Source organism: Pelobates fuscus, chromosome 5 (assembly GCF_036172605.1).
Source record: "Pelobates fuscus isolate aPelFus1 chromosome 5, aPelFus1.pri, whole genome shotgun sequence".
Lineage (NCBI taxonomy): Eukaryota > Metazoa > Chordata > Amphibia > Anura > Pelobatidae > Pelobates > Pelobates fuscus.
Window position 1 is genome coordinate 225650303 of NC_086321.1, and position 18841 is coordinate 225669143.

At 40.7% G+C, this 18841-nt stretch overlaps 1 protein-coding gene across 2 annotated transcripts; it reads left to right on the forward strand.

Moving 5' to 3' along the window:
* The first annotated feature begins 869 nt into the window (after window positions 1–869).
* On the forward strand, window positions 870–10034 carry DMRT2 (doublesex and mab-3 related transcription factor 2). 2 transcript variants are annotated; one of them, XM_063457207.1, is made up of 4 exons: window positions 870–1204; window positions 2878–3382; window positions 5845–5947; window positions 8808–10034. In XM_063457207.1, the coding sequence occupies exons 2-4, from the start codon at window positions 2933–2935 to the stop codon at window positions 9851–9853; spliced, it is 1599 nt and encodes a 532-aa protein (XP_063313277.1). In that variant the 5' UTR covers window positions 870–1204; window positions 2878–2932; the 3' UTR covers window positions 9854–10034. The 2 variants fall into 2 exon arrangements, with proteins under 2 accessions (XP_063313277.1, XP_063313278.1); XM_063457208.1 differs by lacking the exons at window positions 870–1204; window positions 2878–3382; window positions 5845–5947 and adding an exon at window positions 8126–8208.
* Window positions 10035–18841: the final 8807 nt, after the last annotated feature.

The window sequence follows — 18841 nt, forward strand, 5'->3', positions numbered from 1 at the left end:
GTTTCTGTGAATTCATCTTTAGCAATGTGTCAGCTGCTGTAATAAATACCCTATTTTATTGATATAAGACATTCTATATGTGTGCTTTATATTACATATAATTGAATAAATATTATATATACAGACATCATTGCATAGTTCACAGTGGCATTTAAATATCAGTGATAAACAATGAACATTTAAATAGTAATTTCACTATTGTATATGTGTGTGTTAATATACACAAACGCTTTATATATGTACATATATATATGTGTATGGAGATATAACAAAACGAATATATTTTACATATAGGGAGCTCTCGCTCAGTTGAGTTTTAGAGTGCATTAGACAGCTGTCATACAAAACCCACGCTCACTGTTTACAAACCAAGCAATCATTCAGCTCAAAATGTTTTACGATGAACTGTTTGTTAAATATATTTAAACGGAACTGTAAGTTGGGGAAAGTGTCCAAAACAACTCTCTGTTGTTTTGCTAACTTTGATAAAGCGCTTTTTTATTTGTTGAAAGAATGTATCCTTTGGTTGTTTTTTTTTCTGTTCTTCAGATAACTTTGCCTCTTTGCAATGCAATCTTTAGAAATGTTTACAATACAAAGGGTTATTCTAACAGAATGCCTGTTCCTTAAAAAAAAAAAAAAAAAAAAAAAAGTGATAACACTGAGAGATAAGCAGGCATAGTTCATAAAATGACCATCTGCACTATACACTGATATGAAGACTACACACTAGTGAGAGGGAGAAGGCGTGGTCTAGGTAGGGCTTTGGAGAACCCTGTGGCCAATCAGCACGTTTGGAACGTCCCAGCAGCCAGTCATCTTGGAGGCTGGTCATTGCCTTGCTGGGATTCTGTACAGGGGCTGACAGAGCTGACCGTCCCTGGGAGCTATTAAAGGGGCAGATCTCTTCCTAGTGTCAGCAAGCAAGTCACTGCCTGGCAAACAACTCTCATCCCTTGATCACCTGGTCATGTCTCAGTGAGCCTGCTGCTCTCTGGGTTAATTGCAGATACCTGGATATAAGAGGAAATCCGTGGGTGTGCCACAGCTTCAAGCCATTGTGCCCTGTGTATAGTACAGTGGATGTAGCCTAGACCCTTCTTCAGGATTAAACCTGCACTGATTGTTGCCTTTTGTTTTTAACTTTAATCACTGTCTTTGGATGCCTCCCCCACCTGCTGAATTATTTCATCCTCTATAGCTGGTAAGTTCAGGATAGGAACCAAGGGAGCAGATATTATATGGTACCTTTCACTCATTGCAGGAAATCCTTTGTTAGATAATTATGGTAATGTAAAGAGAGCGATTCTGGAGCAATCTGACACAATCACTTTCACCATTCCATTGGACTCCTTAATGATTGCTTCATTACTGCAGAAAATTGGGCTTTAATAATAATATTTCTATTTGAAGGCAGATCATGTGTAGTGCTGCCAGAATGCATGCCCTGTCTGAGTATTCTGTTTTAGTTTATAACATTTCAGATTTTTCTAATAACAAAGAGTCATCTGATTTATGTCTAGCGTGAATTAATTAGCGTGGTTAAAATCAACAGCAAGTAACTATGTCGGTTATTAACTATGCATTATGGTACACATTAGCAGTTATCAGATTATTTTTTTATTAATTCTGAGCAATGAAGACAGTTTAAGATGATAATGATATTATTTGTGACAAGTGATCGCTGGGGTGTTGTATCCTGCTTAATGTATAATTCATAAAGGAAACCTTCAGAAGGCTAGCAATCTCTAAATAAAGCCTGGCTAAATTTAAACAAAGGGAAGAACACACTAATTTAAGTAAATGCGCATTGAATAATGTATACAGAACATTTTACTGCAAAGTGCTATAGTGGAGCAATCTGCAATAACATTTTATTCGTTTCCATGGTTACTGTTTCACTTTTAAAACGGGCTTCCAATTGCTCTTTATAAAGATTATAGAGCGAGTATGGCTCTGCATGTGGAGATGGCTGCATTGTTTTAACATTCACTAATACAGTTCTGAACCATGTAATTCGATCTACGGTCATAATGAGATCAGCACTATTGATTATAAGATATAGACTGACAAATGTGTACTTAGGTGTATTGATTTACTGATAATTTACTTGTCAAGCGATACACTACTTTATAAACAGGACTTATGGGGCAAAGATCGAAATATATTGCAATTTATAGGAAGGTTCTCTTGGTTTCCATACAGATTGCTTCACTTTCAAAACTTTATTGATAAGCTCTACCTCTTGTATTTATATGTCTGTCTGTCTGTCCATCTATCTATCTATATGTCTGTCTGTCTGTCCATCTATCTATCTATATGTCTGTCTGTCTGTCTGTCCATCTATCTATCTATCTATCTATATGTCTGTCTGTCTGTCCATTTATCTATCTATATGTCTGTCTGTCTATCTATCTATCTATCTATCTATCCATCCGTCTGTCTGTCTGTCTGTCTGTCTATCTATCTATCTATCTATCTATCTATCTATCTATCTATCTATCTATCTCTGTATGTCTGTCTATCTATCTATATCTATCTGTCTGTCTGTCTATTTCTTTTTTCTTAATAATTCAAACATTTACATCAAAAATTTGAATTTGGAACAAAAATCGAATTATTCAAAATTTAAAGTTTTTCCCCCCATTTTAGTTGTTCTACCCTGATCTATACAAATCTGTTTTCAACCAACCACAACTGTTTAACGCACATACCTCTAAATCAGAAGTGTGGGGGGCATTTATAGGACACGGTTCGAATGCAGAACAATATGACTGCTCCATTTTTAGAACTGTTATATAATTCTGCAGCCATGTGTTATAATCGGAATACATGATTAATATGCTTTAATAGATGTCATTATGTCTGTCTTCCCAGTGAGAGCATTGGACACAGCAGCAAGCCAGGCTCACGGTATATTGGGGAGCCGGAGATGTACGAGGTGAACGCAGTAACAGTCCCTTCCTCTTCCCCCTCCATCGCCCCTTCTTCTCCCCAGTCATCATACTCATCCTCCCTGGCTGGGGATTCGGAGATAGACGTGGAGAGTCTGGAAATGGAAGCAGAGAATGGAGAGTCTGAGCCTTGCAGGGCTGAGGGCCATGAAGAAGAAGATGATGAGGATGACCAGGATGGGGGAGAAGTGACCCCAACAAAAAAGCAGCAACAGCAGAAACCTGGAGAGAAAGTAGGGGAGCAGAGGAAGCTGAGCCGGACCCCCAAATGTGCAAGATGCAGGAACCATGGGGTGGTGTCTTGCCTGAAGGGCCACAAGCGTTTCTGTCGCTGGAGGGACTGTCAGTGTGCCAACTGTCTGCTGGTGGTGGAGAGGCAGAGGGTGATGGCAGCACAGGTGGCACTCAGGAGACAGCAGGCCACAGAGGTAGGTTGCAGTGATGATCACACTGGGCGCACGGTGTGTTCTATGTAAAGAGCCAAGCTGGAAAACAGTGATACATATAGAGCAATCTGCACTAACACTTAATCGGTTTCCATGGTGATTGCTCAGCTGGATGACTTTGCCCCAGAACTGCCCGAATTGCCGTAAATTAAAAACCGAAATGTAAAGTGTAGGTTAAAATAGAATTCGCTATAATTCGCGTTTAGTGAATAACACTGCCTATTAACATTTCATTAATTCTAAAATCTGCATTTATCACACATTTAATTATTTAATCGATAAGGCTATAGATGGGGAAGAAGACACTAACTGGTTTTTTTTACGAGTTTGGATTTATGAATTAAAATAACCGTGTAGCTTCAGAACTAGTGTAGTTAGTAGAAGACTTTTACTGCAGACGTACTGTATATTTCGTATTTTGCGTGAGGAGGGAGTACATATTTTTCATCTGACAACTATCACATCAGTGATTTTTCAACATTTTAGTAATTATTACAGACATCAGTAACTGCTACTTCGTAACCCACATGTAATGAAACTAATATATCAGACAAATCCAACATTTTTTATTCACAAGAAAGCATTGTTTAATTACATTTCCCATGATGTTCACATTGACTATGCATCTTGCGACATATAGTCTTCAAGACGCTGCATGGCAAAGGTTAACCATCACTGCTGATGTCATTAGTTGCAGACTGATGGTGATGGTGTCAATGTACAGTCAGATTATTCATTGTTTTCAAGGTACCCCTTATCAGATCAACGTGTGACTTCTGTTCTGTGTAATAACTAACCGGCACACAACGGGTGTTATTTTCACAGCCTTTGTGATTTGTACAAGAATATAGGGGAGAGAATACCCAAGCCAAATAGTGATATTAAACACACACCACAAAAAAAGCCCCAGAGAACATCGCTTATTCATGGGATACAAAATGTGATTTAGAGCAGAGAAATAATCTATTCTCAAGCCAAATGATGCTAACCAGGGTTAACCCCCTCAGCACCAGAGTGGATGCGCAGTGCATCGTTACTTTATATGGCAGTTTGAGAATGATGATGGCTTATTAAATAAACATTTAGTAAAAGTTACATTTAAAAATGGTGTAAGAATTCAATATAATTTGCATTACATTGTAGTATATCTGGTACATATATGTCGTTATATAATAACAATGAATATATATAATCGCATTTATTGATATTATTTTATTTGTTGGACCTGATTAAGCAAATAAATGATTACATTTGTATAACAATGCTGCAGGGGAGAGTATGCGTGTCATAGCTTGCATTGCTATATTTATGGTGCCCATATGGTCCCTCTAAGCAGGGTTGCACATTTTTTAAAAGAATTACGAGGGGGCATATTCACAAATCCGCGAGCTTTGGCGAGTTAAGGGCGAAATTAAATAACTGACTTCGTGAAAAAATCTTAGTTAAATTACTTTTAAGTGATCTATACTTGTCAAAATTTTGCACATCGATTGACAACTCATTGCGTTGTAAATAAACACCAAAACATCTCATTAATGAGTTTTACAATTACCTAAATCGACTCACATACAAATTAGAAGCCTTTAACTATGTACAAATACAGAGCTGCCATATCTTTGGAAATATATATATATATATATATATATATATATATATATATATATATATAATATAGATATGATGTATCTTTAAAATACATATATAATCCAGATATACTACCAAAAGGCTATGTGTACATTTTAGGGGAGACATGCAGGCTGCATTATGTATAACAATTTCTATTTTTGATATGTTAAATATTGGGCTATGGGGTTGTTTAATAAGTTGTGTAACTGGACACAGGGAGGACAGAGTTAAACTGCTGCTTTGAAACATTCCTATGAATACCTTTAGTGCCCGATGAATGCCCAGGTTTGACAGGTCTCTGCCACCCAAATAGTTAATAATTCTGCCACCTGGTGCCCAATTCCTTCTCAGATGGCTGCAAGGCAGGGTACAGGCTCAGTGTGTTTTACAGGAGGATTCCAAATGATATGGATTTTTCTTGTTATTCCAGAATAAAGCAGATCGTTTAACCCACATCCAAATAAAATAAAATAATAATAATAATAATATAAAAAAAAAGTATTTTGTTTTCCATCCAAACACTTTAATGGAGGGAGGTTATTTTGGATTGAAACTCATAAATAGCCATTTGTCCATATGTGTTTTTATTGTATTTGTTGTAGTTTGAATTCGTGTGTTTCCTGTTCTCTGTATGACAGGTTTATATGAAAACAAGCGCTGTTGGGCATTGTCTCAATTGAGACACTTAAGGCAGCTGTTGTTGTCAACATCCAATTAGGATCCACAATCTCAAACTGTTTGACCTCAACTTCTGTGAAATGTTTTGCTGATTTATTTACGTTTTTTTCTTTGTTATTATTTTATTTTTTTTCATTTAGGATAAGAAAGGTCTGTCGGGAAAACAAAACATTTCAGAGAGAAAAACGGTCTATCAGAGGCACATTAGGACACCCAGCTTACTGGCCAAAAGCATTTTAGAAGGTAAAACTTGATCAAGGCATCTCCTTATCCTCTGTCCTAAATAGCAGGACATCCAACTACTTCTTTATCTCATTCCTCAATTTTATACTTCTGTTTTCTGTTTGTTTTCTGAAAGCATTTTCCTTAAAAATAAATAAATCAGTCTAATAATAATAATAATAATAATAATAATAATAATAATAATAATATTTAATAATAAAAGCCACATCATTTTATATGCCTACGCAATGTTATTGCTAATTATAATTAAGCCAACAATTGCCAATAATCTATATTACTTTTATGCACCCAAACCTAGCATAGTAACATATTAACAGGCATTACATGCAATGTAGACAGACATACATAAACACTGTCAATTGCAACTTAAATAAATAAATAAATAAATATAATATATAAAACAGAACATAACATATATAAATACATTTATATATATATATTATTTGTATATATTATTAACTCTGTATAAGAGTGACACACACACACACACACACACACACACAGTAGTAACAATAATAATTATATATATAATAATTCCATAATGTTGACTCCATTTTCCACTCTTAGTGGATTACATTAGTGATCTTCAGAATTTCAGTAACATTTACGAAATGTCCCCAGGTTTATAAACACGGATACTGAGTATGTTGCATTGTAGAAGTGATGGAGGTGAAGAAGACACAGTTGTGTAGAAACAGTGAGATCAGCACAGTAATACACATAGTGTGGCACATGGTATAGGCTTGCCCAGATACCGAAAGCCTGGTTTAAACAAGCCTCTGTATAAACAGACAACATCCATCCAACAAAGGGGAATAAAAACATTAAACATTTCATGAAAGGAAAACAATACATTTGAATTCTATCTTGAAAGCAAATCATCACTGACTGTGCATACACATCTATATTCGCAATGTTTGATTAGAGAAATCATAATTCTGAATGGAGTTTCCAATACATTGAAAGGTCCATATGTCATCAAGTAGGAACATTGAATGTTATCAGCGATCATTAGTAGCAGGCAAACAGAGTTAAGTCATATATTCATTATTACAATGAAAATGTCACTATGGAATTAAATGTTAATTCAGTATTACTACAAGCAATGCAAATACGGAGATTTATTTTTAACAGGCAGCTCTAGAAACGAAGGGGTTAATAAAAGGGCAAACCCTTTTTTTAAAAAAAATCTATGAACTTCAAGTTTTGATACCTCTTTTCTATAATGAGTCATTGCTCTCTAAAACGAATAGACCGAGATTTCAAATAATAATACGTTGGAGACGTTGGAGACCTCCTCCCCCCCCCCCCCCCCTATTTCGGCAATTTAGGACTAAGGACTAGAATTTGACACAATATATGTGTGTGAATCTCTGGTAATACAACATGCATTGTCCCATATATGTCAATGCTAGAACTGCTGTTCCGGTTTTATAGTTAAATGTGCCACAAATTCTCTGTTTTGTAAATAAATTCGGGTTAATACATCTGTGGGTATCACATGGCACTACAACTGACAGTTTAGCGAAAAAGCCTGCCCCTGTGTGATATTTAAGTCAGTCGGTCTAATGTAGCCTTTTGACTATAAACAAAGATGCTAATCCTTATTCAGTATCCTAGGTGATGCATGGAAAGGATACCCCTAGACTGATCTCGCTTTGTACATGAAAAAAAACATATGATCTGGCTGTCCTTGGCGTTAAGAGAAGTCGCTTTGCATTTCATTTCACTTCTAAATTTCCCTGGCATAGTTACACTAACCCCGATATACGCTACTAGGATTGACTAACAAATACACAGACAATTTGCATTTACATGACATGAGCATTGGGCATTAGTGGCTATGCTGAAACACCACATGCATTCAGGAACCATGACAATCGTCACAGAGACATAATAATAATGACAACATGCAGTTAATGCTTTTATTTTTTTATTTATATATATATATATATAAAAAAAAAAAACAGTTGTTGGACGCAAAGTAAATGTGAGCAATCACCATGGAAACCAATGGAATGTTTCCGCAGCGGGGACATTCCTCTGGTTTCCGTGGAGATTGCTCCAAGTTAGAACGTGGTCACCGAACAGATCTTTATAAATAAAGTCCCATGTCCCTCACACACATAACTAATCTGCTCTGTCCTAATTCTTGGCTTTTCTCTTTTTCTCCTAGCTGTCCTGTCCCTCCAGTTTCTACTCATCAGTAACTCTTTTCTTTATGACACATCTCTAAGAAATAGACATGGCAGCGATTCTGGGTATAGAGATTTTGTTTCCTGACATTGCTGTGTGACAAGTGGATAGACGAACACTGTCTCCATATGACTGTCTGTGACAAATCTAACCTATAAACCCTTTAGATGTACATGTGTGCTGCTGTTTTCATTAACCTGGTCTCATTCTGTATTGTCCCCCCTTACCATGCTAGCATTGCATGTTTACATCACGGTGCCCATAAACTTTAATTGAGATTAAATTAACAATTGCACCTTGATTGCCCTTGGGAGGTGTACTGTTCTATTGAACTATTGGATATCAAAACAAGTATTTGCTAATTGGTTGCCTTATGAAAATAAATGGATAATGTGATTTTTTTTCTTTTTACCAGACACCCCTCAAAATATAAGCAAAAAAAAGTGCTTAGTCCTGAGCCTGGCAACAGCTTTCTATAGTTATTAGGCAGCTTTCTTGATGACCAAATAGTGAAATGTTGGCTGAGGATTATATGTGTTTTAGTCAGACAACCTTTAACTAATATAAGTAGTATATGTAAAAATATATGTTGGCATTTTGTTTATATGAATTGTATTTTCTTTTCTGATCCAGGCAAATTTTCTAATTAAATTGTTCATTTTAGGTTACCGACCAGTGCCAGCAGATGCCTACCTGGGGGGAAATTCCCAGCTCCCTGCCCCTGTCAGTGACAGAATGAGGAAGAGAAGAGCCTTTGCTGATAAGGAGCTAGAGAACATCATGCTGGAGAGAGAGTTCAAAGAGAGGGAAATGTTGGAGGCTACCCAGGCTGCCAGCATCTTCTTGCCCAACCGCATGGTCCATGCTGCAGAGTACAATGCCTACAAAGCTGCTTATGGGAACTCACAGGTTGATGGACCCAATAAAGACCTTTGCAATTTTCTCCCCACTTGCCTTGATCTTACCATGCAGTATTCAGGGTCAGGAAATGTGGAACTTATATCTTCTAATGTCAGTGTGGCTACAACCTATAGACAGTATCCAGTACCCTCTAGGTTCTTGGTTTGGCCAAAGAATGGACCAATAAGTGATGCTCTTCTATACCAGCAGTGCTTATTAAATGCTACAGCCATGCAGACTATGAAACCTGGACCCAATTGGGATTCAAAATCAAACTCTGCTATGGAGTGTCCGGTACCATCAGAACATGACCTGGTTCCACAATTGCCTCCCAAAATAGAAAACCTAGTGTTACACCCTCAAAATGAACTCAGGAATATGCCCCAGGAGAGTGGGGAGAGGTCAGCCTTCTCACCACCCAAAAGGAACTTTTCCCAACTTTCTAGCAAGGAACACTTACCTGCTCCAGATAATCTCATTCACAAGGCCATCAAAGAGACCACAAAGCAGCCACTGTCTTTAAAGTACAGCCCTTTCCATTCCATATTCCAGCAGGCACAGCTTGAGAAGGCCTTGCCAGAACTGATAGCCCCCAATGTCAAAGATCTGTATGAAGAACCAGCCAAGAAACCCAGAGAATATGCATCGAAAGAAAATCAGAAATACAAGTTTACCATCGAAAGGTATAATAAAGACTTTATTTTAGCAAAGGAACCAGGCACAAAGCTCCCAGTGAGCGAACCGTTGCCCTTCTCAGTAGAGTCCATTCTGAAGAGGCCCTCAACTGCAGTGCCAAGATCTAACCAGTGACTGGTCCTTACTCAAGGATGGCGCATTGGATAAACCACTCAATATCTTTTTATACTCAAGGGGACCATGAATTTTTGAGGGGACCACATGAACAGTTTGAATTGTGTAAATTCATTTTAATGTTGCCTATCTATTGAACAAATAATGATATTTAAAATGTAAATAAAAAGTGATCTGCATATGTGAATTGTAAAATATCTTTATATATGAATATAATAAAGCAAAAAGTTACAATATGCATATGTTTTAATTGCTAAATGTAGCAGGGACATTTCAAGATCATGGGAGGAAATTGTAACATTTTTCGATTTAAAAGTAAAAAGGCAGCGTATAACAGTACAGACAGATGTATCATGTATTGTTATTGATACAAAATAAGCAATAGGAAGGATTAGTACCCATTGTAAAGCGTTACGGAATATGTTGGCGCTATATAAAAATTAATAATTACATTCTTCAGAATGTTAAAAATTATTAGGTAAGCCTGCTAATTTCCTTCTAAAAGTGTTCTGATCTCTAGTCCAGCTGTTGTGCCCCACTAATTATTTTATTTTTCTTGACAATGCAGTTGATTCTTTGGCCAGTTAAATAAAATAATCTTAGACTTAAATTTCATTGCTATAAACTACAGCTTTGCATAGTCATTTATTGCCATGTTAAATTTATTTTATCGCAGAAAAGTAGGTATGTGTTAAGATCAAAGGCCATCAACAGGTTGGGACCAGCTGTTATGTTAAGAGTCCGAGAAAGACAAGGGGGTACATGTAGGAAAGGTGGAGAGAGAAGAAAATAGATGATTTTGTATATTTATATATAGAGACAGATTAAAAAATAGAGCGGTAAAAAGAACGAGATAATGAGGCAAAATATGATAAATACATATATAAAGAGAGGGTGTGAGAGAGAAGGGATAGATAGACAGACAGACAGACAGACAGATAGAAAGATAGATAGACAGACAGACAGACAGACCTACAGCAGAGCTAGCACGTACCACTGTCATATCAATAGAGCAGGTATCTAGATTAATTGCGGATGGGCGTTCTAAAAGGGAGCAGTCTCCATGGTGATCAGTGGAATAATCCTGCTGCTTTTCTTTTAGCACTTTGCGTCACATCACACTTGATAAATTATACAGTGTGACGCTATTATGTCCACTTTCTTTTTATACCAGACAGCTACAGCTTATATTGAATTACCTACAGCATCTATCGGCCGAATTCACTATAACAACATTAATCATTTTAATGATCTGGCAGACAGAACCGAGGGACAGTGGAGCCTGTTGGGAGTTGCAGTCCGCAGTAGCTTGCCTACCACTCTCAGCCATTCACCATACTCCTGCCTGTGACCACGAGGTTCCCCTCATTATCAGCATGACGAAAACAGAGGAGACAATAATGTAACAATTTGTTCATATCAGCCCCATTGTGTGATCAGCTGTGAATTCTGTCAGCTTCACACCCAGAGAAAGCTGTCTGGGAACCAGAGTATGTATTACAGCAACTGTCTGTGCATGCAAAATGAATACTAGGACCTTCTCTTATGTACATCACAGATACTTGTTTCTTAGGACACGTGGTGGATTGTGATTATAAATTAAACCTTCTGGTGCACAGTCACTTCCTTAAGTGGAGCAATCACTTTGGAAATTAAAAAGATGTTCCTGGGGATTGCTCCACTGTTAGCATTTGGCACAATAACTGTCCCACACACAACACACACAACACACACAGCGATGCCTTGCTGAAGGGAAAAACAAATACAATGAAATCAACATGTGAACTGACTACAGTTAGAGAGATAAATATACAAGACATGCTAATTGAGATATAGAGACAATTATCTGTTTCAAACACACATTTTTTTACATTAATAAATATGCCCCCTTCAATTATTTATGGAATGCTACTTATTAGTGATTTGAGTCACTTTAGATTTATGCAAGAAACTAGCAGGGTTATTCACTAAATATTCTGTGTTTAGAACTACAGTAAACAGTGAACAATATGTGTTTCTGGGAGCATCTTTCTTTTACTGTACACTACAAGAAATATTTATATTAATATATATTAATATTAAAGATACATTAGCTGCAATGAAACCATTATCATGTTGTCATAAACAATTATCTCTGATACTGTGAAGGAAAATGAACAAGAGTGACACACACCTCCCCCAAATCCCCTTCCCATCCACCCATCCAAATAATCTTCTTTCTGTGGAACACTAAAAGGTTCTACTGTATCCACATAATTTTTTTTTTTTTTTTTAATGGAGAAGCGACAATGTAAATGCATACTTGATGATGAAATGTTTTATATTTCTAATGGATTTGAATTGACTGCTTTGTGTGACAGTGGCCATCAGTCACACTTGCAGGCAGTAGTCACAAAGTGCCAAGTGCTGTACTAGCCAATCCAATAAACACACACCTTGTTCCCTGCAGCTTGTCACAACAGACAAATGGGAATTTTATGCCTTGTTTAAAGTGTAACACATGACACTGTTCCTGTTTGGCAACCACTGGGAGGTTCCTATAGTTAAATCACAGGGTGTATTCCTGAATGAAGGGGATCTCAGTAAAAAAAAAAATGGTTATCCTCACTGGGTTTTTAAGACACATCGCATTATACCATGTGACAAAGGCAGTGGTGTATTCTGGTTTTGTGCTGCCCTGGGCATAACAAAACTCGGCCACCCCTCTCCCCCCCTTCCAAATTTATCTTCCTGACAGACACCCCCCCTCATTGATGCATGCACTCACTTAGATACACAGTCATTGTCACACACACTGTTTAACCAACACACACTTTCACTGAAACATACACATTCACAGACATATGCACTCACTCATTCATAGTTACACTCAATCGCATTCACTGACAGACACACATGCACACTCACTGACAGAAATGCATACACACTCACTGACAGAGGCACACTCACTCAGTGTCAGACACACTCACTGACAGACATATATACACTCAGTTCCAGAAACACACATTGACTTACAGACACACATACACTAGCTGACAGACACACACTAACAGACATACACATTCACTGACAGGCACATAATCTCAGTGACAGACACGCATACACACACTGACAGACACGGATACACATGCTGAAATACGTATACACACACTGACGCACGCATACACACACTGACAAAAACATATACATTCTCAGTGACAGACACACACTCACTAACACACACACTCTCTCACTAACAGACACACACACTAACACACACTAACAGACACACACTAACACACTAACAGACAAAAAATACTAACACTCACTAACAGACACACACATTAACACATTCACAAACAGACACACTAACACACGCTAACACACTCACTAAAAGAACACACTAACAGACACACACTAACACTCACTAACAGACAAGCACACATACTCTAACTAACAGACATACTAACAAACACACACACTAACATTCTTTTTATTATTTTCTTACATTTTGGTAAATTCTTACCTGGGGTCCAGTGGGGCTGGCAGGGCACTGCAGGTGGTCTGGCGGGCAGTCGGGCTAGCAGGCGCACAGTTCAGGCAGGCGGTGATGGAGCTCTGATCCACCTGCTCAGCTCCCTCGCATGCCTCTTAGTGATGCCCGAGTGACGTCATATTACGGCTCCGACACCACTGCGGTGCACGCAAGGGAGCTGAGCAGGAAACAGCTCAGGGGAAAGTGCTCCCTCGCTGCCTGCCTCCCACATCAGATGCCAGCCTCGGGGGTGCCCTGAGGTGGCCAGGGCGATTGGGGGGCATCTTTTTTGCCACCCCCCTAAAAGTGCCACCCAAGGCAAATGCCTTGTCAGCCTTGTGGTAAATACACTGGACAAAGGTACCACTTTATTAAACCAATGATTTCTAAGAGTTGCAGGGGATATTGAGAATTACATAGGTATAGTGACCCCAAAATCAGGGGTGGGTGTAGATCACAATTTAATTCATAAATATGATGCATCCTTTCCAAAGGTAGCATACAGCAAAAAAGCTACTTGTACAGGAAAAAATACACATTGCACACAGACATGTACTACAACTAACTATTGAGTTTATTCACTAAAGTGTGAATTGTGATCAGTAAACCTTAATGCAAAGGTAAGCAACCTTTAGCACTCCAGATGTTGTTGACTGCATCTCCCCTGATGTTTTGGCAGCATTATGGCTGTAAGAGCATTATGGGAGATGTAGTCCACAACACCTAGAGTGTCAAGTCTAGAGTTGAGCGGACACCTAGATGTTCGGGTTTGCCGACTTCGGCCGAACTTAGTCAAAAAGTTCGAGTTCGGGCTCGAACTTGACCCGAACATGACCCCGAACCTGAACCCCATTGAAGTAAAAGGGTACCCGAACGTTTGGGCACTAAAATGCCTCTAAAAAAGTCCTGGAAAGGGCTAGAGGGCTACAAAAGGAAGTAAAATGGGGGTAAGAGTAGGACAATTGCCCTGCAAACAAATGTGGATAGGGAAATAACTTAAAATAACATAAATACATAAAAATTAAAAATAATAATCTTGAACTAGGAGGAGGAGGTGGATGTGCAGTAGGAGGTTGCGGAGGCGGTGACCTTGGCGGTGTAGGTTGAAGCAGCGGTGGAGGAGGAGGAGGTAGCCAACACTGTTTTTTTTAAAATTTAATTAAATTTTTTTTAATTGGGGTAGCCCCCCAAATATTGGGACATATAAAAAAAGAAACATTTGCGGCCTGCGGTCCATTTCTTGCAGTCCAATAACGCCATCAGGCTTTTAAAACTGTCCGTCTCCACCAGACGGAATTACAGCATTTCAAAGGCCAGGCTTTTTTTTTTTTTTGAAATGCTGGCATTCAGGGCAAGGGATCGCGGGTGGGTAGGCGCGTACTTCCTCTTTCTCTCCAGTGTTTGGGACATGGACGCTTCCATGGGACAGTGTGGAGATGCTTAGGGATGGTGTCGGACATGGTGGCGTTGCTGCCACATCCTCTGTTTGCGGGGTGGAGGAAGAGGAGGAGGAAGAGGCTGAGACAGCAGCAGAAGAGGAAGCAGGAGGAGCCTGAGACCTTTCTTGGTTTTTGAGGTGCTTACTCCACTGCAGCTCGTGCTTTGCATGTAGATGCCTGGTCATGCAGGTTGTGCTCAGGTTTAGGACGTTTATGCCTCGCTTCAGGCTCTGATTGCACAGCGTGCAAACCACTCGTGTCGTGTCGTCAGCACATTGTCTGAAGAACTGCCACGCCAGGGAACTCCTTGGAGCTGGCTTTGGTGTGCTCGGTCCCTGGGTACGGTGTGCAGTAGCAGGCGTATTGTCTAGGGGACGGCCACTTCGCTTTTGCACCCTGCTCTAGGAGGAGGAGGTGGATGTGGAGTACGAGGTTGAGGAGGCGGTGACCGTGGCGGTGTAGGTGGAAGCGGCGGTGGAGAAGGAGGAGATAGCCAACACTGTTTTTTTTTTTTTAATTGGGGTAGCCCCCAAAATATTGGGACATATAAAAAAAGAAACATGTGCGGCCTGCTGTGCATTTCTTGCAGTCCAATAACGCCATCAGGTTTTTAAAACTGTCCGTCTCCACAAATGACAGTATTTTAAAGGCCAGGAATTTCAGCGTTTTTTCAAGGAGACATAGAAGCGGGATAGTAAGGCTGAGAACGGCGTCATCAGCGCTGGCCATGTTGGTGGAGTACTCGAAACAGCGCAACATGGCACACAGGTCTCGCATGGAGGCCCACTCATTGGTGGTGAAGTTATGCTGTTCCGCAGAGCGACTGACCCGTGCATGCTACAGCTGAAACTCCACTATCGCCTGCTGCTGCTCGCACAGTCTCTCCAGCATGTTCAAGGTGGAGTTCAAGGCACGTCGCATATGAGGCCGTGAGTGGGAAGGCTGAAGTTACGCTGCAGTGCAGACAGGCGAGCAGCAGCAGGGTGAGAACGCCGAAAGCGCGCACAGCCGCTACAGTGAAACTGCGAATGCCTCATTAAATCAGTTATGGTTCCTTTGATCACTCCATCTGTTACTTGGATAACTGTGGTAATTCTAAAGCTAATACATGCTGATGAGCGCTAGGGGACGGCCGCTCCGCTCCTGCTCTCTCAAATGCTGTGCTGGTGCCTCTGTGCGACCAGCGCCTCTTCCTCCAAACTGCACACGTCACTAGCATGACCTTCATTCCATGTGGGGTCTAGAAACTCATCATCCTCCACATCATCTTCCACCCACTCCTCAACCCTGCTCTCCTTGCCGGTCTGCACACTGCAGAAAGCCACAGCAGTTGGCACCTGTGTTTTTCCAGCATGTAAAGTTCACTAAGAATAACTTACTGAAATGGCAAACACTATAATCGGTACAGCCTGTAGATTAGTGATAAAGATTATGGTCCTACGTGTGTCCTGGAGCCCTCCCAGTGTAAGTAGTTTAACTTGCGATTTGACAACTTACCTGGGTTCCAATGGGTGCTGGTAGCACCTTTCTGTGCTGGCAGGTCCTGAACAGGAGCCTCAGGCACCTGGGGGCCTGCTGGTAACTTCCTCCCAGTTGTCAAGGTGGAGTGGTAATGCTGCGTGGAGTGTTAAAGATTCAAAGTGCAAGTAATCTAAATTGTATCTCCAAATATTTCATATACAGTATAATGGCAACCTATGTAAAACTTGTGCGGTATACTTCAATAACTCATTATTCTTTTGCAGGCCAACTGAACATCCAGAATGACAAACATGCTTCAGAGTTGGGTTTTTCATTTTTTAAATCTTGTTTTTGATATTTATACACTTTTTAAAATATGTTTTTATTCACATGTTTAAAATCACTGAAACATGTAAATTGTAAAGTCTGCAAAGGACATATGGAAATTGTTTTAGAATTGTATCCAGGCAACAGTTTTCCCTATAAACTGACCTCTCAGTTTGACTTGTGAGGGTATTGCCCCAGAATTATAATATTGTTTAAGTACCTCTTAGCTATTGATAACTGGTTTAAATATAGCAGCTTGTTATCTGGTAGTTTCTAGTGTAGAAAATATCAATCTGTTTTCTATCACTTAGATCTGTTTAACAAGTGTTGTAGGTGTGAAACAATATTACAAGTGACCGATGTAGTAAATTCGAATCAAAGTTCCATTTGCAAAAAAAATTCTTGACCATCTTCTGTGGGTTATTGCATTTTTAAGATGTAGACTTATTCTATCACACTTGCCATGCACAGGTAGATTGTCTGGCACGTTGTTTTGGTGTTTGGTTTTTAACTTTGTAGTTGTGTCTTTACACAATATAGAAATGTATATTAATGCTTCAGTATATGAAGCGATCACAATAACACTTATTTTTCCCTTTTTAAAAAAAAAAAAAAAAAATCAGGCTAAACAAAAATTAGTAATTAACAATATGACATCTGAAAAGCACATGAAAAAAAAAAACACACTACATGAAGGTCCTGTTCACTAGAGTGTGTAGTCATGAATGTAAAACTTTGTTTTTACAGCCACTGCTTGGCCCATACATATTTTAAAACTTGTTTAATTTTGTTATAGCATGACTTGTAACCACAATATTCGACGGTTCTATTTGACTCTCAGACAGGGGCGGACTGACCAGTCGGGCACTTCGGACATGGTCCGAGGGCCCGGCCGGGAGGGGGGCCCGCCATCAGGGGGCCCGCCTGCCCCTTTAAATGCTGCAGCCGCCTGAGCGCTCTCTTAAGAGCCTCAGGCGGCTGCAGCTTCTCACCTCCCCTCCCCTGTAGCTGTGCGGTCCGCGGTGCCCGGCCGGAGTGATAGGAAGGTGCTCAGTGTGCACCTTCCTGTCAGTCCGTCCGGGTACAGGAAACAGAACCTTCTGTTCCGCGCGGAACAGGAGTTTCTGTTTCCTGTACCCGGCCGGACTGACAGGAAGGTTCACACTCAGTGTGCACCTTCCTATCACTCCGGCCGGCACCGCGGACCGGAGTGCAGCTCGGCCACGCTACAGGTGGGGGTGGTGGGGGCAAAAAGAGAAGGGAAGGGGAGGGGGGCAAAAAGAGAAGGGAAGGGGAGGGGGGCAAAAAGAGGAGGGGAGGGGGGGCAAAAAGAGGAGGGGAGGGGGGGCAAAAAGAGGAGGGGATGGGGGGGCAAAAAGAGGAGGGGAGGGGGGGCAAAAAGAGGAGGGGAGGGGGGGCAAAAAGAGAAGGGGAGGGGGGGGCAAAAAGAGAAGGGGAGGGGGGGCAAAAAGAGAAGGGAAGGGGGGGGAAAAAGAGAAGGGGAGGGGGGGGCAAAAAGAGAAACGGAGGGGAGGGGGGCAAAAAGAGAAAGGGAGGGGAGGGGGCAAAAAATAGAAAGGGAGGGGGCAAAAAGAGAAAGGGAGGGGGGCAAAAAGAGAAAAGGAGGGGAGGGGGGGGCAAAAAGAGAAAGGGAGGGGAGGGGGGCAAAAAGAGAAAGGGAGGGGGGGCAAAAAGAGAAAGGGAGGGGAGGGGGGCAAAAAGAGAGAGGGAGGGGAGGGAGTAAAAAGAAAGGGGGGTAAAAAGAGAGAGGGGGTAAGAAGAGGGAGGGGGTAAGAAGAGGGAGGGGGGTAAGAAGAGAGAGGGGGGGTAAGAAGAGAGAGGGAGGGGGGTAAGAAGAGGGGGGTAAGAAGAGAGAGTGAGGGGGGTAAGAAGAGAGGGGGGAGTAAGAAGAGAGAGAGGGGGTAAAAAGAGAGGAGGGGGGAGTAAGAAGAGAGGGGGAGTAAGAAGAGGGGGAAGGGGGTAAGAAGAGGTGGAGGGGGGAGTAAGAAGAGGGGATGGGAGTAAGAAGAGGGGCGAGGGGGGTAAGAAGAGAGGGGGCGGGAGTAAGAAGGGGGTAAGAAGAGGGGGAGGGGGGAGTAAAAAGAGGGGGAGGGGGAGTAAGAAGAGGGAGGAGTAAGAAGAGGTGGGAGTAAGAAGAGGGGGAGGGGGGTAAGAAGAGGGGTAGGGGGGAGTAAGAGGAGGGCAATTGCCCCCTCCCCTGTCCGCAGGCACCGTGCGGGCAGCCGG